General features: G+C 48.1%; 1 protein-coding gene across 3 annotated transcripts in view; it reads right to left on the bottom strand.

Moving 5' to 3' along the window:
- Nucleotides 1–25,267, bottom strand: part of LOC147632860 (uncharacterized) — a 65,430-nt gene extending 40,163 nt beyond the window's left edge. The window contains exon 1 of one of the 3 annotated variants that reach the window (XM_086807742.1): nt 23,198–25,267. In XM_086807742.1, the coding sequence (XP_086663868.1) occupies nt 23,198–24,898 (1,701 nt within the window). In that variant the 5' untranslated portion in view covers nt 24,899–25,267. The remainder of the gene's footprint in view (nt 1–23,197) is intronic. The other 2 variants (XM_086807744.1, XM_086807743.1) reach the window with 2 other exon arrangements.
- Between the last annotated feature and the right edge of the window lie 1,798 nt (nt 25,268–27,065).

Here is a 27,065-nt window from a genome sequence, read left to right as displayed (position 1 = left end):
TCAGTCAGATAGAGATGCCCCCTAGCCCCCTTCCTCTTCCTCTTCGTGGTGGAGGCGATGAGTAGCTTTCTTTCCACATAGGAGACAGGATTCCAGGGTCTCCGCCTCCCTGTTAGATCCCAAGAGGAGCTACTTGATTTAGAGTTTACAGACGACACATCTGCCTATCTCTTAGGAGAGGAGAAGAACGTGTAGACACTTTTCCTCACATCAAGACTCTCTACTTGGCCTCCAGATCTTAGATCAAGTGGCACAAGTTGTGTGGTTTTTGGGTTGGATCGTCACCCACCCCAGCTTGGCGTCTAGGTGAATCATTTCAATTGATCCCTAGAGGCGCCCCGGTCAGATACATCAGGTGTGAGGTAGGGATTGACATCTCAACCGAGCAACAGCTTGCTCCCCTTCCTCTGAGCATTCGGAAGAATGCTTTTGTATTGGAGCACCACCCGCCTCTCCCTCACCGGCCGCATCGTGATTGTGGCCAACCATGTGCTCCTGGCCACCATGTGGTACATCATTTCTTAATTGGCGTTTTCCAGAGCTTGCCTGGGTTAGTTGTTGTAAGATACCGCCCATCCTGTCACCAGGGATTGGGAGGCACCTAACTCGATAAGATCAATTCCAACCCATTGTGAGAGTTATCTCATCGGTGCCTCTTCTGGATGATCCGATTTATAAGCGATCTCCACAGGGTTGGGGGTCCTACCTAATATGTCAAGGATCTAATTTGGCTTTCTAGTCTCTTGTAAGGAAACACCCGATCCATCAAGTCCACCCAACCATCCACTTCCCAATGACTAGAATCGTTCATCTATGAGATTTACCTAAGTTACTAAGCACACTCGGTGAGGCTAGGCCACCGGATCCACATGCGCAAGATTGACAGCTTTAGTAGACTACTAGTCCTCCCAGGACATCTCCCCTAGCTTCCTCAGAGACTACTCGAAGCGACTCTGGGATAGCTTCCGACCTCAGAAAGTCGTTCTTTTCCTCTGGTAGGTAGCTCATAGAAGCTTAGCAGTTGGCACTGGCCATTGGTGGTCGTCCAGCATAGTGCATGAGATGCAACCACCTGTAGGAGTCACAGCGCTATTGCCTTTGGGACTGCCCCAAAGCATAGCAAGTGTGACTCAAGATTATTCTTCTATTCACCACCTTCCAGACTTCCTCCTGCATCATCACGTGGGGGGTGGTTTCCTGCATGACAGAGTGAGGACCCACCCTTCACTATGAGGAGAAGGATGATGGTCATGCATTAGGATCACCCATTGCAAGATTAAGTCTATCCCCACCCCCAACTCTCCGGTAGTGGCTTGGCCCCCCCGACACGTGTCAACGGTGGGAGATTATCAACAGCATTGCGGCATGACACATATGGCGGGCACGGTGCAACAAGGCCATTGAGGGCTCCCTCAACCCCCCCCCCCCCCCCCCCCCCAAACACACACAACGGAGTCCATCCATGCCATATGGACGGATATCATTCATACCCTCTGCGGTGAGTGGGGGAAGCTTTAGGGAGATTCAGACCGCATGCGGAGACGTCGAGAAGCCTTCCTTCGCACTTGGCGGCAATGCCCCTTCCTCTCGAACAGTGCCGGTGACCCCATTTGGCACTACAGGCCATCTACTTGCCCCCCCCCCCCCCCCCCCCCCCCCCCCCCCATGAGGTAGTTCCCTCCGAGAGTGGCCAAGCAAGGAGGGGACTACCCTCACCACTATCTTTTCCTCCTTTGGAGGTTTTGCGCATGTATTTCAGCATGTTGGTTTGTTTTTCTCGGCAAAGAAAAAGTGACCCAAAGGTCACTTATTAGACACAAGAGGTCAATTAGTCATGCGGTGGCTTGGGACTACCAAGGAAGCGTACAGGATCTCGTGGCCATGGAACTACAAGAAGGGTGGTTCGGCCTAGTGGTATGGGATGCTAGGTTGAGGCCATCAGTACCAAGCACACTCTCGACAATCAGACCTCAGGCGGTTCGAGGCACCGAATCTACAGTTGGGTGGCGAGTCGCTAGCCACAATCTATCATGAATCTATAAAACCTCATTAGGGTTTTGGTTCTAGATCAGGTTCTAGGTCGGATAATCCTCAAGCGTAGTCTGTGGAGACCTTACAGAGCCTGGATCTAACAAGTGCTGGAACCTGAGGCATGGAGGATGTACAGGGCTGTTTTGGCAAGAAAGCCATGGTTTCTGCGCATGGATGTGTGGGGAAGCAAGAAAGGGAGAAGTCCCTCGCGCAATTACACAAGGAACAAGAAGTAGAAAAAACATGAGATGCAGAAAAAGCATGAGATGCGTGGGCTGGACAGCAGAAAAAGCACCGGATGTGTAGTATGAACAACAGGTTGTTGAGACTGTTTTGCTCCTAGGTGATTGCAGTTTCTGGTTGTACAAGCCAAAGGGCAAGGGTACAGCCCTTGGGCAAGCTATGTGCAATCCCATGGCAGCCCTGAAGCATGGCGCCCACAGGCTGGTCCTACCTGTAGAGGACGGCCAGAAGTGGGGCATTGGGGACTTAAGATCTGCATACTTGTCTGTCTCTTGGGATGCCCTTTGCTCTCCTGCTTAATCCGAAGGTCCCATGACATCTCTTCTCTCTCCATCTCTAATCTATGTGCATCATTGACATGGATTGAGTATCTGTCTCCCTCCTTGCTTCAACTCTCTTCTACACACTCCATCACGATGATGATCTTCAATCCTCCTTAGCTTACATGGGATACCCTGATTTCAACATGGTATCAGAGTGGGTGCTTCCTGTCAAGGTGTTGCGTTGTTTTTTTCACCATCTACCTTCTGCGTTTCTACCTCTGGACAGCCAACCGCTGCTGCCATCTCAAAACGCCACTGGGCAACAGCTTGTCGCCTTTGGATTTCTCTACCGCCACCTTCTGCCACCAACACGCTGCCAATACATTGCATACAAAATCCATTGTTCCAAGAAACCATGAATACATGTTGCACATGCATCAAAGTGTGTTTGGTCAAATCTCCCATTTTCAATGATATGTATCTACGTGCTCAAGGGAGCTAGGCATGACCACACATCCAGACCCGAGCATCCTTCGTTCATCCAAGCCATCTTGGGGCTCATCCAAACCCAACTATGGGGCTCATCCAAGCCCTTGGGTTCATCCAAACACACTGCATGGCTCATGCAAGCCAAAAGTTTTGTCGGGAGTCCAACTTGTTGAAATTAGGGTATTCAAGGTAAAGCTAAGGAGGGTGGAAGATCATCATCATGATGGAGTGTGTAGAAGAGGGATGAAGCAAGGAGGGAGACAGAGACTCAATCCATGTCAATGATGCACACAGACAAGACATAGAGAGAGAAGAGATGTGATAAGAGAGAGAGTTTGCACAAGTCAAATGATACTCATGCTAATCAATAACCACTCCAATACATGCTTTTATAGGCATCAAGCCTTATCTTTTCACCTAGACCTAAATAAGGGCTGTTCAAAATTCACACCTTAAGAGGGTGTTCACACCACTCGACACTACTAGACTCCAAAATACCCAACAAACCCCGCTTTGGAGTGAAAGAGTGTCATCTACCTTACTGTCTCTCCCGCATCATCTTCACCTTCACCTGCGCCCGCACCCCACCCCCGCACACCCCCCCCCCCTTTTCCCCCCTCTCGCTGCCCAGCCCCTTCTACACACCCTCACCCTTGTTGTCCGCCTGCAAACCCCTCTCCCACCCTCGTCCAGCCTGCGCCCCCCTTGATCCGCCCCTCAGTGCCCCCTGCTCCCCCCCCCTTCCCTCCCTCCTCCTACCCCCGCCGGTGTTTCTTTCCTTTATTTTGCCATAGTCCCTCCCCCCCCTCCTCACTTTCCTCCTCCATATCCTCACCAGTTCCCCCGTCTTCCTACAGCTCTGTTTCTTCGTCCCCTCCATCTTCATCTGGTAGCATCTTCAATTCTTGGGCATTTCTTATTCGACAAGTCTCGGCCTCTTCTGGTCTTCACCTCTTAGGACTCCATGGCAGCCGCTCCGTCCTCCCCGACCGAGGCCGCTGTTAGTTGCTTATCTTTCTTTGAAGCGGACCTTCAGCTCCTAGTCACGATTGTTGCATCTTTAGAGGCCTACACTCTTGTATGCAAGATTTGTCAGTAGCTGCCCTGCACGCAAACAACTCACAGATCTTCTCCAGGCTAGCCTTATTGGTGGGCTTGCAAAGATCATAGACATTCATCCTGTAGCATACGCCAAGCTAGGACCGTGTGAAACAACGAGGCCTTCTTTAAACGTGAGTTTAGTGAGTCTTTAGCAATCCTTTAACCAACATGCATGAATCTGAAAGATGTAGTTGAGACGACACCAAATGGGGTACTAAAGGGCGCATATTGGCTAAATCACTAAATCCCTAGGATCATGTCACACCCGAGGACTGTGAGGCAAACTATTGAGCTTTCTGGGTGATATGGATATGTAGGCCGGGAGTGAACCCATCCATGTCCAAATGATAAAGTTAGAACACATTTCATCTTGGTCGCCAACTTCGGAGGAGAGATGGCATCTTCTGAACTTCCCATGTCAAAAAGAACAACAAATTGTTGCCCCTTCGCTGTGCCATAAGCTCTGATAAGACCTTTTTGTAGCTCCCCAACTCCGCCCTCCAGCTTATCATCAAATACCACTATGGGTACCGCATTCAAAGCGGGCAAGAGCTGAAAAGCATTGGTGGTTGAGGGAGGAATAGCCACTATAGAGGCTGGTTGTTTGCCTTTTTGTGCTTTCCATTTGGAAAACAATCCTTCTTTGCATGTCCCGTGTGGTGGCAAAAAAAAACAATGGTTCTCTTAAAAGTACCATTTCTCCTCATTTGACTATAAGAATCCTCCGGTAAGGCCCTCGATTTTTTTTTTAGGGGTCTTCTTGGGTCCATCTTGTCGTTCCTTCCCAATAGAAGAGCTATTCTGGCCCTTCTTTGTTGTTGGGAGCCCCCTTACTTGACTGTTGGTTAGATGCCTAGTTCTGCAGGGTGGTCTGCGTCTCTGAGGTCTGGGGGTGATTGGAGCGGTCTTGGGCTTGCCTCCATTGAGCATCATCTCATGGTTCTGCGCAAGAGTCAGAGCCCTGTCATAACTCTGTTGTTCAAAATTTCGAATGGGGAACTAAATGTTTGGATCCAATCCCCGAATGAACTGCTTTAGCTTCAACTCTTCTGGCTTCCCCAACTGTTGAGCTGATGTGATCACTTTGTTGGATTAGGTGAGCACATGGGAACCGTTCTGGGTGAGTTTGTAGAACTCGTCTTCAAGATTCGTCATGTACTCCGGAGGTAGAAACCTGGTCTTTAGATCGGACATGAAGGCGTCCCAATCATGGTCCGCTAAGCAAGTGTAGGAATCTGTGTGCAAACAAGACCAATGTTGCCACCAAGTGACTTTATCATCTATGAGATGCGGAGCCGCCAGATGGACTTTATCTTGGGTGTCTATGACCTTGGAGAGTGGAAAATGGGCAACAAATTGGTGAATGAACTGGGTCACAACCGAATGGTCACACTTGCCGTCGTACTTTGTGAAGTTCGATGAGGCTCGGATGACGGTTGTCGAGGCTGTGGCTGGGGTTGTGGAGGACTAAGGAGGGTGGAAAGAAGTTACCAGAGTTCAGAGTGTCTGTTGGAATTGGTCCCTCATGTCTTCTCGGGCTTGTCACTCGTGGTTCGCCTTCGCTTCCAGCTCTACCCACAGTTGCGCCTCGTTGGCCTTGCGTTAGGCTTTTTGTGCTAGTTGTTCGGCCAGTCTTGGTTCACGGTCTCACTCTTCTTTTCCAGTCATCCATCAACACCACTGTTCCATTGAGGAACTTTGTTCTTTGGGTGTCTCTTGCTCGGCCAAGGTTGCCTATAATTCTGCTAGATTTGTTTCCATTTGGACTCTTTCGAGTTGAATCTGGAGCTGCCTTATCTGTTCCTTTAACTTCTCGTTGTCTTCGTCTTCTTTTTGCGGAAGCGTTTCTTCGAATGGTTCTTCTTCTTTAGTGATGTCTTCGGAGCTTGATGCATGGTGGATGGGCGACTGGTTTTTCCGATCTCAACTTTACCATCCATAGGATGCTCTCACCCTAGGTTGCCTGATTGAATCACATCCCAAGCTCTGATACCAATGTAGCATACGCCAATGAGACCTTCTTTAAACCTGAGTTAGTGAGTCTTTAGCAATCCTTTAAACAGCATACATGAATCTGAAAGATGTAGTTGAGACGACACCAGATGGGGTCACCCACTGAAGGCCCCCTTGCAAGCAGGGGTATTTGCTTATTTCTTTCGGAGAACTGAATACAAGCTGCACATGGTCCACAAGACTGAGCGAACAAACTGATTGATTGACTGCCAAACGCAAGGAAAAAGTGACCAAATGCTGGGTAGAACTGTGCATAAGCTATAGGCAACTGTGAAGGTATCTTCAAAGAGGATATACTGGCCCGAGACTTAGGGTTGGTGTGCTGAGATCTCCTGAAGAGGCTGAGCTTCATTTGCCTTGGGCTGAAAGCACAAGATTGGCTGTAAGTATGCAAAGGCTGAGGCCTAAGCACACATGCTTGACTTGTTTGCTGAAGAACTCTGATTGTTTCTGATGATTTATGGACCGCTTGGCATCTTCCAGAGTTTGGGCACAGCCCTAGGAGCCTGAGCTTCTCGTGGTCCGATAGTAGGAGGAACGGCCCCAACCACTCTCGACTTGATAGATTCTATGTGGATGAGTGGGCTTGCGGTCGCGGGGGCATGATTGGCATCTTGGCGGGCACCATTTTCTTTGATCACGCTTCAGTTATTCTATGCTTAGAGGACCCTTGGATGGAAGGATTCCAGACAACCTCATACAGGACCCCAAGATCTATAGCAGGATAGAGCAGATATGGACAGGACTGGATTTTATCTCAGGTTCTGCTACGTGCACCTTGGATGTGGCCTTGGTGAGATCAACAGATTTTTGAAGGAGCTAGCACAGAGTAGATTGGAGGGATTTCGTGAGCAGGAGAGGAGCCTGAGGAGGGGTCTTGCTTCTCTCCAGCGTCTTCAAGAGAGTTCCCCCAATAGCCGGTGGATTGAGAATCAGCTTGTTGCCACTGTATGGAGATGAGATCCATTGAGGAGAGGAGGGTGGAGTACAGGTACCATGCCAGAGCTTCCTTCTGGACCTAGGCCGGAGATAGAGTCACGGGGGACTTCTTTGAGATGGCAGGCCCTCATAGGCGGAAAGATGGTATTTGCAGGTTTGATGGCCAAGATGGAGCTATTGTTTCCAACCCACCCCACCCCACCCGATCCCCCCCATGAGAGCCATTGCCACTTATTTTTTCTGATCCCTCCTCACCGGTGACCCATTATCCCCACAAGTGAGACGGACTTGTGCGAGAGGGTCTGGCGGCACATTCTTATTGACTCCCTTCACAGTAGAGGAGCTGGCGAAGGCATCGATAGCTCTCCCTAGGGGCAAATGCCTAGGCATGAACGGGCTTCTGGTTTCTTTCTTATGGCCTTCGAGTAGCCTTCAATGAGATTATGATCACAAGTGCCATCCCAGAGAGGCTTTCCAAGGGTTTGATACACTCGATTCCTAAGAAGGGTGGTGACAAATTGGAGATCGGACTAGGGAGACCCACCTATAAGATCTTGGCCAAGGCCATCAACTGGAGACTTCAGCCTTTCCTTCTTGACTTGATCCATGACATTCAAACAGGTTTTGTTCAGGATCGGAGCATTCTAGACAACATCTTCACTTTCTAGGAGGCGACAGCTTCAACCAGGATGCAGTAGCAGAACCTCATAGTGCTCCTCCTAGACTTTGAGAAAGCTTATGATAGAGTTGATTGAAGCTTTCTAGAGGGCACAATGTACCGGATGGGGTTCCTAGTGGAGTGGATCCATAGTGTTTCAAGACTTTACTCAACCTCTCACAGTCAGGTTCTCATTCAGGGAGCCTGAGGTGACAGATTCCCCCTTTCTCGCTCGGTCCAACACGGCTTTCCACTAGCACCTAACCTTTTCCTATTCGTCACCGAGGCCATGAGTAGTTTTCTCTCAGTTCATTAGACAGGGCTTCAGGGATTGCATCTCCCCCTCCGTACTCGGGAGTTGCCGGACTCAAAGTTTACAGATGACACAACAGCACACCTATCTGGAGATGTGGGAATCTCCAAAGATTCACAGAGGCAATTGAGATCTTTTGTCGCGCATTAGGAGCACGGATCAACTGGCACAAGCCGTGTGGTTTTTGGGCAGGCTCTACACCCGCCCCGACTTGGCGCCCAATTGAGGCTTCCTAGTGGATCCCAAGGGGCACTACAGTCCGCTATCTGGGACGCAAGGTGAGCATTGATATCTCCTCAGAGCAGTAGCTCACCCCTCTTCTTCTGAGCATTCGGAAGAAGATTTTGTACTGGAGTTATGTGAGACTCTCCTTCGTTGGTCGAGTGGTGGTGGCAAACCAGGTCCTTCTTGCCACCATGTGGTACATTACTTCTTGTTGGGACTTCTCCCAAGCATGCATTGGTCAAGTACAATGGTTGATCCGGAACTTCTTGTGGGCCGGCAATGATGGGAGGCCTGCCCAGGCCAAGGTGGCCTGGAGAATATCATTTAGCCGCGACGTAGAGGGGGCCTAGGCATCATTGACCCCGCCATTCAGAGCCGTGCCCTGCTGGGCAAGTTGATTGTTAGAGGACTCCTTCCAGGTGGTGAGCCTTGGAAGGAAGCTCTTGGCCCAGATTTCAGCCCGGACTCCGAGCTTGGGGGGGCACTAGCCACAGAGCACCAAATGGATCTTCATAGAGATGTGGGCCCGTGGATTTAGCCCAACTTTTGAGGACAAATTTGAAGCCAGCCTACGCCGAGCTTGGGATCACCTCAGGCCGGTCCTTAGGCAATTAGCTCTAGTAGCCGTGGAGGAGCGTCTTCAGCAACCCCTGATCTGGAACCCTCTGATCCGTTTACCTAGTGGCCATATGTTGGGGGCCCGACCTCATGTATCATGGGGAGTGTTGAGCACAAGACCAGCCAAGTCCCTCAGAGATTGGCTTGCACACAAACAACTTCCCCCAGAGGCTCAGGAGAGAGGCTTGGGTGGGATCTGGGGTAGAGACAGACTCAGCCTCGACATTGACTTTGCTTTTCCTCAGGAGTGGCTGGCCCCTATCCCAGCTCGACCCCCCCACAATGGCTAGGCGTGTTTACTAGGCATGATATTCTCTTGGCTGTCCATGGCGCGGATGTGGATTGTGGTTTGCTCACTTTTTATATTGGTCCCCATGGCAAATTAGAGGATTTCAATGGCTGCACCTTACAAAGGGTGAGGGTGATTGGATTTTAGGCACATGAGTGGCACATAGACCCCCCGCCGGCCAAGGTGGCCACGGAGCAACTTTGACGGTTACGAATTTGGGAGAGCCGTCCCCTCACACGCTTTCAATGGGACCTGGGGGAGTGGACTTGGCGTGATCCTACTAATCGGGAGGAGACTCTGGATACCACTTTTTTGCATACACAGCACAGCTAGGCCGCAAGATTCAGATGCCCGAGGTTGAGGGCACCACGACAGCAGCAGTACATTGGCATTCAGAGGGCCTCTCACAACGTTTTCTCTCAGATTTCTGGAAGAGGCTTTGGGACAATTTTTGGCCTCAAAAGATCACCCTCTTTCTTTGGCTGATGGCACACAGGAGCTTGGCGGTTGGCGGTGGTCGACCAACAACTTGTCCGAGGTGCAGCCACCCTCAAGAGTCTAAGCGACATTGTCTTTGGAAGCCCGAAGGCTCAGCAGGTTTGGCAGTGGATTCTCCGCATTTTCACGATGGACAGGACCTCAACCCGTATCATTTCATGGGGCACTGTCGCTTGGACCACAGAGGCTGAGGTTGTCATGGCTTATGAGGAGGAAGGTGGAGGGCTAGCCCTTCAGGTCTCACCTTCGCATATCGGCAGTACCAGTCCCAACCCCATCTATTGATCTTTAGACTCCGAGCTAGTGCCAAGGATGGGAGATTTGTAGCAGCATTGCAGCCTTGCACATATGGAGAGCTCGATGCAGCGAAGCCATCGAGGACAACCACACTCCGCCTGCCGAGTCCATCAGGAGCATTTGGCTGGACATCATTCATACCCTACCGTGAGGGAAGTTGCAGGGTGGCTCGAACCACATGCAAAAGCGGTGGGAAGCTTTCTTGAGGCTTTGGCGGCGTGGCCCTTTTCTCACAGATACAGGTGGTGATCCCACTTGGCATTACATACCACCTGTGTGGTTTCCCCCCCCCTCCCCCCCCCATATGACATAGCCTTCTCCTCATAGAGCGGCCAGCCGGAGGAGAATTGCATCTTTCTCCACCTTTGATCCTTTGATCATCGCCCCTTACATGGAGGCGAGTTTGTATCTAGCCCTTAGTGGTTGTATGTAGCCCTGCATGGCTGTTTTTTTGTTAACTAATAGAAGTATCTTTTTCCTAGAAAAAAAAAAGTACCTTACTGTCATATGCAAGAGGTTTCAAAGGAGGTGGCCGAAGGAGAGTAGCACCAATTAACAATAAAGGCTTTATGGTTTCGATGTCCTTTTAGCTCAGCTTGAAGCTCTTTTGCCTCAAAGGATATGATGTGGTCTTCATGTTGTAACTTTGCAGCATTGAGGGCTGAGCTCCAAAAGATTAGAGTACTCCAAAGAAACACTGCAGGTGAAATCTAGTAGGGATCAAGACGGCAGCGGAGGAGATGCTTCCCCAAAAACGCATCTAAAAGTATGTTCTGGAGGCACAGCTCTGCAGATGGCACAGAAGAGCAGGATCCCCAAAACGCAGCCACAGATCTGACCAAAACGCAGACACAGATGGCATAGACAAGGCCACTAGATAGGCGGTGCATAGAGGCAGTTGCCGGGAAGTAGAGCAGGGTCGATGGCGGCTTAGTCTTACGGGGCAAGGGGTGCTAGAAACTACATCCCATAAGACCATGCACGTGAACTTGCATGTTGACATTGTATGTAAGTTGTAAGTATCCCCTCAAAGCTCTTGCAAACACTTTAACTATTTTTGTTTGACGTGTTTGTTTTAACTGTGATGGCAGATTCACACTTCATTACAACCAGGAGCATTTGCTAGTGGACAGGTATACCCCATGGTCTTCAAAAACGGCATTGAACATTTTATTGGTAAAAAACACTGTGGGCTTTAATCATGCGCCCCCCCCCCCCCCCCCCCCCCCCCCCCCCCTCTTTGTGTGGTGATACCCAAGGCCAACCACATTATGGTAGCCTCCATGCCACATGGTTGGAGCCTATCACGTGGCACAAGGTAGGACTTTGCCTACTTACCCAGGCGCATGTAGGGGAAGCATCATGGCCATAGGCACAGCCAAGCTGAAGGTTCCCTTTTTTGTCAATTCATTACTTCTCTCTCTCTCTCTTAGACAGTCACCTACGTCCACCACATCAGCACGATGAGCCCCCACAGATACCCATGTGACATGTGAATACCTAGGTAACCTGGCTGCTGGATGAAGAAGCCATCCTCTGTGAGCATCAGGAAATTATCTCTATAGAAGTGCAGCTTTGATGGGACCTCCAAAGGTGCAATCCATGTGCTATGTAGAGGTTGAACCGGATGCTTGAGTTGACGTCCTCATGGGAAGCTGGAGAGTACTGAAGGGAGGTGGTCCATCTGGAGCACGTGTCCTGAGAACCAAGTGGAAACTCGGGCGTATCATGCTCCAATGTCACCCTCAAGTGCAAGCTATCGTGAAGACTCCAGGGCAAGCCTTGCATGCGGATTATGATTGGCCAGCTACGGGTGGAGACAGGCAGGCAGAGCGCATATACAGAGACAGAGAGCTCATACGGAGACCTTGGGAGGAGAGGACCTACAGATTATGCCACAAGATCACTATACTTCGGAATGGGCTTGCACTCTTCAACATACCCGACATCCCCAGCCCACAAGACACCAACCACGATCCTCCCAGTAGCTCCAAATCCACGACATGCTCCACCACCATCACACCACCTTCCCACGTACCGTGACAGAAGGGGACCTCTCGGCCATACTAAGTAACCCCATGCTCGACATACTTGAGAGAGGTGTACCCTCTACTGGAGGATGATGTACCCCACATGCTTGATATTCGCATGTACTTCATGTGATGAGAGTCTCTTGTACTACTGCTTAAAATCCATGTCTTCCCCATGATGATCATTGCAATCATCAGCCTCTTCTTTCTTTTTTTCTAGAAAGGAGACTTCTATTAAGTATGAAAAAATTTTACAAAATGGAGATTTCACACCAAGAAAGGTGGAGATCTCAACCAATCAGGAGCCCTGTGCTGCCAATAGAGTCCCAAGTGAGAGGACGTGAAAAAGATACCAATGTCCCACTCTCTCATAAACTGGCCGCGCTTCCTCTTCGTAGCCCTCGAAGATCCCTGGATTCTGGCCCAGGTAGCCATGATGGTGTGAATAATATCACTCCAAATCTTGCAAAGACACTGAGAAACAAGAACGGAAGTACCCTCAATGGCCTCGGTGCATCTAGCCTTCCAGATATTCGAGGCTGAGATGCTAGCAATAATCTCCCAAGAGCTGTCTAACCTCTGTGCCGGAGGGACAAAGTGTGAAAGTGGCAAATCCTGAAGACAACACTACCGAGCAACTCCTTGCCTAACCATAATGACCAAGCTCCTGTCAGTCCCCTCGAATCTCAGCTGAGGCCTAGACTGTGTCAACCAAATGATAGAACCAAAAGAAATGATAGAACCAACCAAATGATAGAACCAAAAGAAATGATAGAATCCCTCGTAATCCTACCAAAGAGGTGTGCAATCGCAGACCAGACCCTCTGTGCTTCCCTCCATTCCTATAAACAATGGTAAACTGACTCCGAAACTCCTGCACATCTAGGGCAAGCTGGGCAAGCACCAGTAATTGACCTCCACTGATTGGTGGCCACACCACCATGAAGAGAAACCTAGATAAAGGAGGAAATCTGTGGCTTCCTATAAGAATGCCACAATCTCCGCCAAAAAACCCTGTGAATGTCAGTTGAAATACCGTAAGATTCCCAATGGGGTCTAAAGAGTAGGGACACTCTGAATGTGTCCCAAGATAAGATGTTTGGCATTCCGCACCGTATAACTGAAAAAAGGCATGCTTTTCAAGGGTTTACAAGCATCCTTCCACACCCACTCACCGGGGTCCCAATGCAAATGCCTGATAGGGTAGCCACCATACAACCAAAGGCTAACACTCTCTGTGATAATCCCTGGGGGGGGGGGTCAACAAAGACGTGCTTCCCTAACCTGCCAACAACTCTGACTGGACGAATCTAGGGGCCCTCAATAAGGTCCTGTACGTCACCTCTCTCCAACTGCCATCCATCCTGTACAAGAAAAAAAGACCCGTACATCATCCTCCCTTGGCAAGGGGAGACCCATAACCTGAAGAGGAACACCTGTCCCAGAAAAAACCCCAAACCAAGAATGATGACGGTCTTCCAAAAAAGATCCAGTAATCCACTGGTTGGGAATGGCTGCATCAATCTGTGCAATCCTCCGACTAGAGCCTCTCAAATGCTGCGTGAGATCCAATCTCTGTACCTCGGTGAGGCTCTGAAATCTCTTCCAAGCCAACACTGTGGGGCAAAGGGTCTCCCAGCCAGCCCACAGAATATGCATAGCTGCCCCAAGAGGCCTACCATGCACATCTAAGATCAAATCATTCCACAGAATGGGCTGTCGGTTAACTTCCTCCGCTGAACGCGGGGGGGTGTGTACCAAAAAACTCCTCAAGCAGTCCTAGGCCCGTAGGAGGGACCTAACCAGGGGGAATGAAGGGGAGCGGTGAACTGCATCTGAAAAAATAAAGCGTGAGCTGAGAGTCTAATCACCTCCGCGAACAGGGACACACTTCGTGATCCACTGCATGAGAAAGTCCTTCCACGGCTCAGTGCCTGGAAGAAAGCCCCTAACAACCAGCTTACACAACAAAGCCTTACATTGCACCTCAAGGTCAATGATATTCAATCCCCCTTCTTGCTTAGGCCTGATAATGGTTTCCCAAGCAACTCTAGCCCTGGTGTGTGCATTTCCATCAAGCCCTGACCAAAGAAAGTTCCGAATAAGGTGACGAAGCTAGCCAATGCAACCCTTATGAAAAATCCAGCACGAAGCGATAAACCAAGTCGTGGCTAGCAAAACTTGGTTAGCCACCAAAGCTCTAGAGGCCAAGTCGAGCTTCCTCCTACTCCAGTGATGAAGTTTGCTTTTAATGCTTAAGAGCACTGGAGCAAACTGTTGTGCAGGGGAGATGTCAACGCCCACCTAACAACCAAGGTATCTGGCAGAGCATCCTCTCTCAAACCAAGTAAAACCTGCATCTGTACCCCAATCTGCAAGAGGAGAATCACTGATGCAAAAACCGACTGACTTATGCCAATTGATAGAAGCTCCTGGTGCCAAACAAAAGGCCTCCAAGGCTGTCCGGAAAGCACATAAACAAGCATATGAAGCCTTAAGGAACAACTCCGTATCATCTGCTAACTTAGAGTCCAAAAACTCTTCCTCCGTACATAAAGCCTGAGACCCACAACACCAGGGGCAGCCCGAAGAAACCTGCTCATAGCCTCAGCTACAATGAGGTACAGTAAAGGGGCGAGGGGACAGCCTTGCCTCACTGAACGGGAAATCTGAAAACGCTCACCACGCCCCCCACAAACTAAAACAATGCTATGAGCCTCCCTGTATAGGCAAGACACACCTGTGATCCAGTTTTGGGAAAACCCCATGTATGCCATAGTGCCCTCCAAAAAATCCCAGTCCACTCTGTCATAAGCTTTTTCAAAATCAAGCAAAAGAATGGCAAGAGGCTGCTGACTAGACTTTGCCCACTCGACAGCTTCCCAGAAAGAAAAGATGTTATCAAATATACTCCTTCCTTGGAGGAACCCATTCTGGGTATCATGGATAGTCCTTTGGAGAATCGGCTACAACCTTATACTCAAGGCTTTAGCTAAGATTTTATATGCAGATCCAAGGAGGGTGATGTGCCTTCATTGCTTGATGTCAGTCTTGTCCCCACTCTTGGGGATAAGGTGAATCAGCCCCTCCGTGAGGTATGGAGGCATCATACCCGACAACCACATTTCCTGAAGGGCAACAGTGATAGCATCTCCAATATGATCCCAAAAAAGAATAAAGAAAGCAGGAGAAAGACCATCATCCCCTGGGCATGAACCACTGGAAAGAGCATGCAGTGCGTGAAGGAATTCATCCTTCGAGAAAGGGGCATCCAGGGAAGAACACACAGCATCTGTAATGAGCTTGGGCATGCACTCCCAAACTTTCTGCCGTGCCACATCTCTCTGAGGGGAGGGCACCTCTGCAGTCAACAAAGACCGATAAAATTCTGAAGCAATACCCCTCACCTTATCAAGCTCAATTTGAACCTCACCCTATGAATCTTGCAAGTACCTCACAGAATCTCTGCTATGGGAAGGCCTGTGCGCTGAAAAAAAACTCTTTGTTGCACCTGCCACCCATTTGAGTCCAAAAGGCCTCGTTCGCATGAAAGGCGAACTCAGCCCTCCTGTCCATGGCCAACTGCAACTCTGCTCTAACTGTGGTCAAGAGGTCTGTAATCCAAGTCGCATGTGGATGCTTTTCATGTTCCCTCTGAAGAGCAGCAATAGCTCTCTCCTTGTCCAGAGCCTCCTTCTTCTTAGACAAGGCAGTGCTATGATAATGATGGCTGGTCCTCTCAAGAGCTAGAGCAAAATTATGACGAGGATCAGGACCGTCCCAAGATCTCCATATCTCTCTGATCTCAAGGGAAATGTCAGCATCTAGATAAAGAGAGTCAGGGATACAGATACGGGGAGAGGCCGAGCGAGCCCCAGGCTCCCTAAGACACAAAACAACGGGACAATGATCGGATTTGGTGGTGCCAGGCATAATAGCAATGGTGCCAAGGACCAATCATCCATATAAAACATGTCCAGACGTGCAAAGATGCTCTCATCCCCGCTCCTGCGGTTATGCCAAGAGAAAGATAAGGAATTTGCCCTTCTCTGGAAGTCATCCTCAGTCCAGCAATCCCTGCCAAAAAAGGAAAGCATGAACCTCTCCCATGAGGCTCGCTCCAAAGGGTGTAAACCCCCTTCGCATCCACCCTTCTTGTCAGAAGGTTGCTCAATTATATTAAAATCTCCTCCCACTATCCAATGATCAACGTGGGGAATGACATTTGTAATGGTGTCCCAAAAGGCCACCCTTTCACCTCTCACGTTAGGTGCATAGATATTCAAGATTCCCAATTTCTAACCCTCATGCATGATCAAGATCCACTACGCTCTAGCAAGGATGATAACACCGTGCCCAATAACATGAGGTATAATAGATGCTGCCACTGAAATACAAACACCCCCTCTAGTCCCAACTGCCGAGGACTAGAAGGTGTGGCGAGAAAGCATCTTACCAGTTTTGCCACACTGAGATCTATCCAATTTGTGTTCCTGCAACAAAAGCACATCCATAGACCCTCCTGTAACAGCAGGGTGAAGCTGGTCCTTCAGAAGGCGCTTCCTACCATGGGTGGGAAGCCCTCCAAGGCCCTGAACATTCCATGAGACGATTCTCATGGAAGAGAAGAGGGTTTGACCCCCGATCTAAGAAGACGATGGGCAGCCTGAGGATGCCTCTCATAATGCTGGAGGACAGGAAAATCCACAAGGCAAGTCCACTGACATGCCCTTGTCCGAGGCCCTGCACCGTGCCTGCATATGTACGAGAAACCTGTTCGCCCTGCGGGGCATCAAGGGCAATGGCATCATGCTGAAAATCCTCCAATACATGATCCCCAGTGTGCTGAACATCCTGCATATCGCCCCCTCCAAGTACAAGGATTCAACAAAGTCATCCTGATCTGAGATATCATCTCTCTGCAAAGATGCATCAGCTGACACATCCCTCTGACCAGAAACATCATCTATCTATACATGATCCGAGGAAGCCTTCCCATCAATCGCACTAGGGGGGCGGGCGTGAGAAACAGATCGCCACACCTGGCGGACTGAAGGATGGGAAGGAACCAAGGGAGGTGGCGCCTGAGAGGCACGCTTACGAGGCCTCCTGCGACCTCGAGCCCGAGGACAATCTCGAGCAAAGTGACCCTGTTGGTGACAAACCCGGCATTGATCGGGTTTACCTGCAATCTCCATACGTTGCTTCAAAGGGCCACAAGGGCCCGGAAGCAAAACATAGTCCTCAAAGAGCTGAAAGTCACGTGCAAGAACCATGACCCTGGGGACAGCATCCGCCGAGGCAATGACCACCTGGGCAGAAGATGTCGGCAAGGCGTGAAGGGGGGGGCACTTGAAGAACAAGCCCAAAGGCAGACCCGATGGCCTCTAACATAGGCCAATATACGCGAGGAAGACCTGGGAATCTAAGAGTAATCGGGAAACGGTTCCGGTCTTCCTCAACAGGGTCAAAATAGCTGGAGTAGGGAAGAAAGAATATCTTCCTCGGGCCCAATGGCAAAGGGCTGCCCTTCAAAACCTCTGAGGCTGCGTCCTTAGAATCAAAATCCACTTGGAAGAAACCTCTTCCAAGCAACCTGACATCTCGAAAGTGTAGAGCGAGGTCGGAGGGCAGAGTCGCCAGGACCCAATCCCAAGCCTGGAGACGGGACGGGTGAGATCCAAAGATTCTGGCAATGAGGGTCGTTTTGGAATCTTTCTCTATTTCGGCGTAGAGGACCGCAAGCTCGGCTTCGGAAAATACAATGGTTCGCCCGGCCGAGGGAAAATGATTAGCCATGATGCTAATCAAAGAAAAAGGCCGACTTGAACCCGGATGAGGAGCAATCCGAACCAAGGGGAAGAGGAAGGCATTGAGGCGGAGGAAAGGAAAGGAGGGTGGAAAAGGGAAAAGCAAAAAGGAAAGAGAGGCAAGGGGGAGATGGCTGGACACAAAGGTGAAGAGGGGCGGGGGAAGGGCAGCACAACAGGGCTGCGCAGAGGAAAGAGGCGGAGGAAGGAGGGGAGGCGAAACGATCAACAAGAGGGCGAAGAAGGGCGGGCAGGGGAAGGGGCGAACAGAGGGGAAGGAAGAGGCGAATTAGGGCGGGCAGAGGCAAGGAGGGGAGGCGGAGGAGGATGGGGGGCGAAGTAGGAAGAGAGGCGGATGGGCGCAGCGAAGGAGGAAGGAGGGGCGCAGCGATGGAGGAAGGAAGCGAAAGCAGAGAAACAAAGGCGGAGGGGAGCGATTCAGGCAGCGGAGGAGGAAGGAAATGATGGAGGAAGGAGGGACGCAGCGATGGAGGAAGGTAGCGATGGCAGAGGAACAGAGGCGGAGGAAGGATAAGAGGCGGAGGGGAGCGTTTCAGGGTTCGGGGAGCGTGTGGTGCCTGCTCAGATTTCAAATTCACCTTTTAGGAACGTGCATGCTATATATCATCAGCCTCTTCTTTCAAAGAGCTATGTTATTTGTATTTGTTTTGTTTTTGTTTTCCATGATGAAACATACCATGGATAGCATTGTATCACTTTGTCTCATAGACCCATTGGGTCTTTAGGAGACGTTTAATATAACTTTCTTTCTTTCTTTCTTTCTCTCTCTCTAGATATCAATCTTCATTTCCAATCCCAATCACTCTGAATCATATTTTTGTAACTGATATATATGATTGTGCGCTAAATGCTTACAATGTAAGAGAATGTAAGAATGAAAGAGTACAGTTATGATTCAGTCATGAAGCTTTGCATTACTGTGTTATTGTCTTTTTTGTTATTCACTTGTCTGGTTATTTCATTTACTTCAGTATGTTTGTTCTGTGCATAATCCGCAAACTGTGTGTTGGTTTATTTGCTAACACTTTTGGTGATCTTGCTGCATTCAATATTCCATTGTTCTGTGTGTTTTGTCTTTAGAATGTCAGGGCTTTGTCATGGATTTTTTCTTGGTTGAGGGACTGCATGTCACAACCAAACGAGCTATTGTTCAAAGTCTCATTGCAACGGAGGATGTTGCATTATATCAACATAATGTTGCTCCCGTGCATGCTTCTCTTCTCTACATTCGGATTTTTTTGTCTCAATGCATACGCTTTATCCTATCTTTTTGATTGTCCTGCCCATCTGTTTGCCATACAATTAGCTAGTCATTCCTGCCGACCATTCACCTCGCCCACCCGCTGCCATCCCTCCCTTCCATCCTCCATGCCTACTTACGCACCATCCTGCCAACTCTCTTGCCCACCTTTCACCCCGCCCTCCCCATCTTTGCATACCTGCACACCTGTGTGCCTCTGCCATCCAGCCTCCTGCCTACCTTGACCCCGCCCCCCTCCTCTCTAACTGCCCGCCATCCAGCCCGCCCGCCTTCCTCTGCCGCTCGCCATCTTCTCCCCTCTCTCCTGCGCATCCAGCCATTCCTTCTCCCTCTCCCCTTCTTCGCCTATGATAGCATACGGAAAATTTTGTGTGTTCAAGTCAGCCTTCCCATTCTGATTGGCATTATGGCCTCCGCCAAAGCCAATCCTTCGTCACCCCAGACTATTACTACTTGGACAGATTCAAAGGATTCCTACCCTTAGACCACACTGGGAAAGCTTTGGGATTACTCCATTGATTCACATTGTGCTGATCTAGAAGGTCCTTGTATATGGGTCCAAGTGGCCATTAGGGTATGAATAATATGTCCCCAAATGGTACAAATGCACTGAGTGTCATAAATCAGGTGCCCTCGATCACCTCAGTACATCTAGCCTTCCATATCTGCCAGATAGTGATGCTGGCAATAATCTCCTAGGTGGTATCAAGTCTCCCCAGGGACAATGTGGCAGGTGATCGAGGAATATCCTGAAGTGTGTAGCTCTGCGCCATCCCTCTATGGATCATAATGGTAGATTCATGGTCTTCACCCTCAAAAATAACCTGTGGTCCAAAGTGAGTGGACCATGTGTTGTATATAGTACCTCTCCTCAGCCTGCCGAAAAGCTGAGCTATGGAGCTCCATATCCTCTAGGCAACTCTACAACCCCAAAGACAATGCTGTACAGTCTTAGAGGCAATCAAGCATCTAGGGCAAGCTGGATGCGCACCAATGATAGCTCTCCACTGGTTAACAGGGGAGGCCATTGTGTAGCAATAACCATAACGGATGGGATATCTAGCTCCTTCTCTAAGAGTGCCAAAGCCGATACCAAAACCTCTCCAAAATGCATCTTTTTCATGAAGGAATTGAGATCATGGGATTTTCTTCTCTTCGACTCTCATTGGACTCTCTTGGCATCACCATGCCCCTGACTGGCTGCAACTACCTTGCACTCTGTGATGAGGATTTCCGGCTTGTAGCCAGGAGTTTTTATTGACTCTTTCACACTTAATAGAAGTCTCTTTTTTTCCAGGAAAAAAATTTGTTACACACTGTAGTTGCAGTGAATAGTAGATTAGGCTTGGGCCATCTCCAACTCACGAGCCCCCCTCCGCTCTGCAGCCATGCTGTGCATCGAGCTGGTCTGTGCAGAAAAGATTTCATTGGCGGCCTTTTTTCAGAGAGTGCCATCTCCTTTGAACGCATATAAGTATCTCCGCCACTAGCACGTAACATACTATCGAAGTCTTCATCATTTAAAAAAAAAGGCATTGAAAGGGCTAATACATACAATGTATTTACATCAAAGCTCCCACTAGTGCCTCTTGACATGCAATGAACCTAAGTAAACCTACAACTCTTAAAAGGGGGTTTCATTTGTACAAGGAGGACACTTACATGCTAGATGGAGATTACTTTACACTTGCATACCACGCTTGATCTTGTAAAAGGGTAGACACTAGCCTCAAAGTTATTGGAAGGTCATGGCCTGGCTGCCTACATCTCACATGCATAGAGTCCCAAGCAATAGGATCATGAATTAAGTAATAGAAGACTAAGGCCATTCTCATCCCTCCACCAATTTTCGTGGCTTGGAAGGGATTAGAGTGGTGGAGGTTAAGCACGCAGTGGTGTGAACACTACTGAGATGGGTGACCTCCTGGGAAGTGGGCTCCAATTTCCAACATGGTATCAGAGCTAGGGAGGGCATGTTGGGATGTTGTCAGCGGAGCTGGTCATCTTGTGAATTCCTCTTGGTGGAGCTGAACGAAGACTAAGAAGGCTATGTCGTGTTGGTATGCCCAAAGTAATCACTAGCATGCGGGCATATGCTGGAATAGTCGGACGACATCTCTGTGAGAGCAAGCAGACCTCTGAGCCAAGTGTTGTTAGAGCCTCTGGGTACCCTACATCCTGGCCATCGAGGGAGGGTGTTGGAAGGTCGTGGCTTGGCCGCCTACATCCCACATGCATAGAGTCCCAAGCAATGGGATCATCTATAAGTAATAGAAGACTGGGGCCATTCTCATCCCTCCTCCACCAATTTTTGTGGCTTGGAAGGAATTAGAGTGGTGGAGGTTAAGCGCGCAGTGGCATGAACACTACCGAGATGGGTGACCTCCTAGGAAGTGGTCCCTAATTTCCAACAAAAGTAAAGGAGAGCTAAGACCCTCTTATGTTTGCACACCATGGCCACACAATTGCTCATTGCATAGTTTTTAACGGTGTCTCCTATTGAAGCTCGTCACTTTGGGCACAAGAGAGGACATCAATAAATAGTAGAATGCGCAGCAGGGCTGTTGAAATCACAGAGAAGTACCCTCTCTCCCTCTTGCACGCACACTGACTACAGGCACACAACAAACCAGAATTTGGTGCCAAGTGGAAAAATCAAAGTGACAAGAGTCGAAGCTACACTATGGAGGATCAAAAGCCATTTTCAGCACATTCATGTAAACAAGAAGAAAATCATAACAGGACAAGGTAAGCAACGAAATTCAAGACACACCACAATTTCCATTAAACAAAGTGGCCTTTAAATAGGCAAAATTACATGATTTTCTCCGTAATTCTCTCCCCATAATCTTGCTCTAAAGTTTCTCCAGCTCTTCTTGATTTGATCCGCCTCCAAATGAGACTCGAGAGTAGATTCCCTCTAACCTTCTACCCTTTTACTTTGACACTTATTCATAACCTTAGACAAAGCCATACAAATAAAAACAAGGTCCTAGCTCCCTCCACATTGCCACTTTTCCAACAATGGCTCTCTCATAGCCATCTTTCCTCTCAGTATGCTCACAAGGAGGACTGAATGATGTATATGAGATTCCCTTTAGCTTCTCTTGAAGCAAGGGTGGACTCGGTGGAGCAACTGCTGTCTAGCACCAACGGTTGCATTCTGCACTTGATCAACTTGCCCCTTTTTGTTCATGCCCATAATCGGTTGTTGGTCTAGCCTTTACCTAACCAAACTTGGTAATTCACAGCCCCAACTAACCCAATCTGTGAAAAACATGATGAATAGGCTAGAGGACTTTGGGTTGTCATATCCACTGTATTTGGGCTGCCCACATGACTGTATTGGGAAAGGTAGGTTGTGGGACAAACTGTAGAAATGAAGATCCCAGGTGATGAAATATTGTGTCTGTACTATTGACACCGAACCACCATTTTCTAACCCTGCATACCTCCAACAACAACTAGAGGCTCAACCATGACATGGTGGATCATGGATGTGGGGGTCCTCCATATGGCTCGCCACAACCGCTACTATGTCTACTAATGATCTGTATATAAGGTTTGGGCTACCCACGTAACTCTCCATTTATCATATGGATAGGTTAGGATTTGGGGCTACCGTGATGATGACTAAAGAGAAATCTCATAGGTGACAAACTATTGCATCAAAACCACCATGTGCTAGCCCTCTTACACCACCACCACCAAGTAGAGCTGGAATCCCCTCTTGTACTTTTTCTTCTTGTTATGGATAGAAATTTGACATGGTTCGGTTCTTCAGAAACTTTCAATATATTCTTTCAACCAAAGAAATCAGCCCAAGAAACAATCTCCTCAGCAGAAAAAGTGTGCTGTGCCCCATTAGCTAATGGTTGTACTGGTGCACGAATTGTGTGTTCAAAACTACCTTGGATTGCACAAATGGTACAAATGCCACCCTAGCTAGAGTCATTTACAGGGGGGTAAATCATCAGTGAAGAGTTTGCAACTTGTCATTCATAAGAAGCACTACTTAGTGAAGATGAAGACAAGCCCTTATTGAACAACTTCTGAAACACCTTAAATGAGTTGAAGAGAGGGGCTAGTTGGCAGAACCTGATTGTATTGGGCCCGGTCATTTGAAACTTTGGCTTCAGTTGGTGGTGCCTGGATTGCATGCACATGGGCAGAACGTGCATCTTCATAGAAGCTTCCTACTGGCCAGTCTTTTGCAACTTTTCTTGCACTTGGTGGCACATGGATGTGGTTAACATTCATAGGTGTGGATCTTACTTTATCAACCTTATCCGCAGTTGATGAAACCTGGTTGGCATTCAGTAAACCAGGCCCCTTACAAAGACTTGCTGGTGTGGAGTCCTCCATGATTTTTATTGCAGTCAGTGGAGCCTGATTGACATTCAGCCGTTGAAAGTCCCCTTTCTCGTGGAAGCCTTCTGCTGGTGCAACTTTTCTTTCAGTAGGCAGACCCTTTTTAACTTTCAAATGTGTAGATCCTAGTTGTTTGTAGAAGCTTTCTACTGGCCATTCAAGCTTTCTTGCAGTTGGCAGACCATGGTCAAAACTGAACTGGGGAGGACCCTCTTTCTCATGAAGGCTTTTCGTTGTGTATTCTTTCACATCATTGCTTGCAGTTGGCAGAACCTTGTTGCCGTTCAATGGGGCAAAACCCACTTTCTCATGGGATTTCTCTGAAGTCCAGTCTGTCACAGCTTGTCTTGCAGTAGGTAGAATGTGGTCAACCTTTAAATGTGCAGAGCCTTCTTTTTCAGGAAAGCTGCAGCTTCTAAAATAGACTTGTCTTGCCATTGAAGGAACCTGATTAGCATTCACAAAACTTCCTTTCTCAGGTAAGCTAGCATTCGATGGTGCAAAGCTCCCCTTCTGATGTGAGCTAACATTCGATGATGGAAAGTCAACATCTTTAACTGGAACCAAGTTAGCCTTCATCTTAGAAGTACTAACTTTGTCATGCATGCTTACTTTAACTGGAACCAAGCTAGCCTTCATCTGAGCAGTACTTACTTTGTCATGCATGCTTTCTACAGTGGTGGGATCTTTCACAATTTTTCTTGCAGTGTTTACTAGGACCTGATTAGCATTCATCTGTGAGAAATCTGGGTTCTTATGTAAGCTAACATTCGACTGCAGAGGATCAACTTTCTCAGGAGAGCTAGCATTCACCTGTGCATGAAGCACTAGGCTAGCACCCATCTGAGCATTACGCACTTTCTCATGTGAGCAAGCATTCATCTGTGCAAAACCTACTTTTTCGTAGAAGTTCTCAACTGTCCAGTTCGTCACAACCTTTCTTGTAGGGTCCCAGTGCATCATATCTTGCACAGTGGCAAGGTATCCATACAGGAGATGTACCTTGCTTTGCTCATGGAATAGGTTTGATTTATGCTGCTCTCTATAGAGAACGTAATCTTTTCTCCCTTGTTTTCTTTCAGCTAGCCATTTGGAAACCATCTCTGCATCTCGGAACCCTAGGGGTCCAGCTTGAAAGAGAACAAAAGCAGAGGCGCATTTAGGGGAAAGGGGCAAGCAGCATGTGTAGCGCAAGCCAGGAAAAGTGTTTGAGAGGAATGCGTTAGCCTGTGCAGACAGGGTGTGGGTGATGGCTTGGATCCTGATGATTACAATGGGTGGCCATACAATGAGCTTTTGGGTGTGGGCGGGGTTACCTGGGGTTGTCCGCCCAACGTCTGCAGGGGCTTGGCCGAGCCACCCACCTTGCTGCTGCATGCTGCGAGTCTCTGCAGAGAAAGGGGGCTTCTGCTGAAAACTCTTCTGCATGCTCTTCTTCTAGTTCTTCTTATCCTTGCCTTCTGCTTACCAGACTTTGTTGGTATAGTGTACCAGGCGCAAATTCTCTTCCTTATGCTGAGGATGGGCTCTCCCCCTTTGCAACGGTTCTGGTTTGGGGTTTTTGTGAGTGGGCGTGGCGCATTAGTAGCAGACTGAAGAGCTCACCATCTTGTTGCCACCCGCACACCACCGTTTTCATGCACTTGTACGTACCCTACCTAGTGGATACACACTTGTCTTGTTGCGATCGGCGGCCGGCAATAGGATCGTGATCCCACATGAGGGTGCCCGCTAGAAATAGGATCGTGATCCCACATTGGGGTTTGTAGGGAGCGATACATAAACAAAGGAGCGTTTCCACTGATTTTATTGGAGCCACATCGAGTGATCGTTGATAATGGCTACTACAGTACCTACCTTTTTTAAAGGTTCAAGTAAGTGGCTTGTGAGTTACTGCTGCGGTATGAGGTTTTTGCTTGTATGCATGTGTGCATACATATGTATGTGTGTATCAAGTGTGCGATTGTATGCATTTGTATGTTTGCAAGCGTGTATGAATGAGTGTATGCATGTATGTGTATGTTTGTGTGTGTAAACGTATACGCCGGTGTGTATTTGAGTGCATGTGTCTTTATGTTAAATTATCACATAGATGCATATATGCGTGTGTCTCTCTCAAACGCATTCTCTCTATGTCTCTGTCACGTACACAAACACAAGCATCTCACATGCATTCTCTCTATGTCTATGTCACGTACACAAACACAACCCTCTCTCACACACATACATGTGCACATGTACGCCCTCTTGACTCGCATATAAACTCTCTCACACATAGAAACTCTCTCTCTCTCTCTCTCTCTCATATTATACACACATACCCTCCACATGCATGTGTGACTGTGTATGCATACGTATATGTGTGTGAATGTATTTATATATAATTATATTAATATAATATTATTATGTATTTAGTACATGTATATTAATATAATATTATTATATATTTAGTATATGTATATTAATTTATATATCATTATTATATTATATTATTATATATTTTTAGTTTTCTTATTTTATATATTTTATATTTATATATTTATATTATATAATTATGTATATATATATATATATATATATCTAGCACTAAGTAATATGGAAAGTAAAGTGTAACGACTATCAAAAGTATGCCTTTTATAGTTCCCAAGGCCCATGTGTCCTAATCCCACATGTAAGTGACCCTAAGCCCATGTGCCTAGGCCCATCCCATATGCATGTGCATCCTAAGAACACTTTGTTACAAACCATCCCCTCTCAACATGATTTCGTCCTCAAAATCGAAGGATGGTCATGCACAAAACAAATACAAAGGCTATATACAATGAACCAAATACATGACCAAGTGTCACCATCTTAGTGCACCAATACCAATACATGAATCTCATGACGCCTGGGGTCAAATGGAAAAGATAAAGGACTCTTGTAGATGATGAGGCTACTCGAGTATCCTCTAAGGTCAAATGGAAAAGATACGAATGTCATCTCGAAGATGAAGTAATCCATACAACTGCATCCGCCTAGATAAGAGAGAAACCCAAGCCATGTAGACACCAAAGCAATGGCCCTCGAACCACCTGGATCGAATGGAAAATGTGAAGAGCCAATGTTGATGACGCAACTGGTCAACCCTCCTGGGTCAAACGCATAGATATGGTGCACATCAAAGACCTCCGATGTTAATATAGTAGCTCCTGGGTCATAAGGAAAACTCGTAAGTCTATCCTCATAAGGAAAACTCGTAAGTCTATCCTCATGACCATAATGTAAATCTGACATCCCTGGAGTCCACCCACCGAATGTAACCATCACACATGGTCAGAATGAAAAATGGTCCTGGCACAAAAGAATCATCATGTAGGCTAAGACAAAGGTGTGTCGCAGGTGCATCTGCATGCCATGCCACATAATTATCCACCATACATCTCAAGTGGCATGGAATGCACCCAAAGATGAATATCCCAACTCCAAAGATCATAGGATCATGTAAGCATCCATGCAAGCTAGATGAACTCATCTCGAGGTCGGCCTCATGTAGAATCAAATGTGAACCCATGCCATCATCCCATGTAGCACTACTCAAATAGTCGAAGGTATG

The sequence above is a fragment of the Cibotium barometz genome, chromosome 13 (genome assembly GCF_041138505.1).
Source record: "Cibotium barometz isolate CiBa-2024 chromosome 13, ASM4113850v1, whole genome shotgun sequence".
Taxonomy (NCBI): domain Eukaryota; kingdom Viridiplantae; phylum Streptophyta; class Polypodiopsida; order Cyatheales; family Cibotiaceae; genus Cibotium; species Cibotium barometz.
This window is presented reverse-complemented; position numbering and strand designations above follow the sequence as displayed.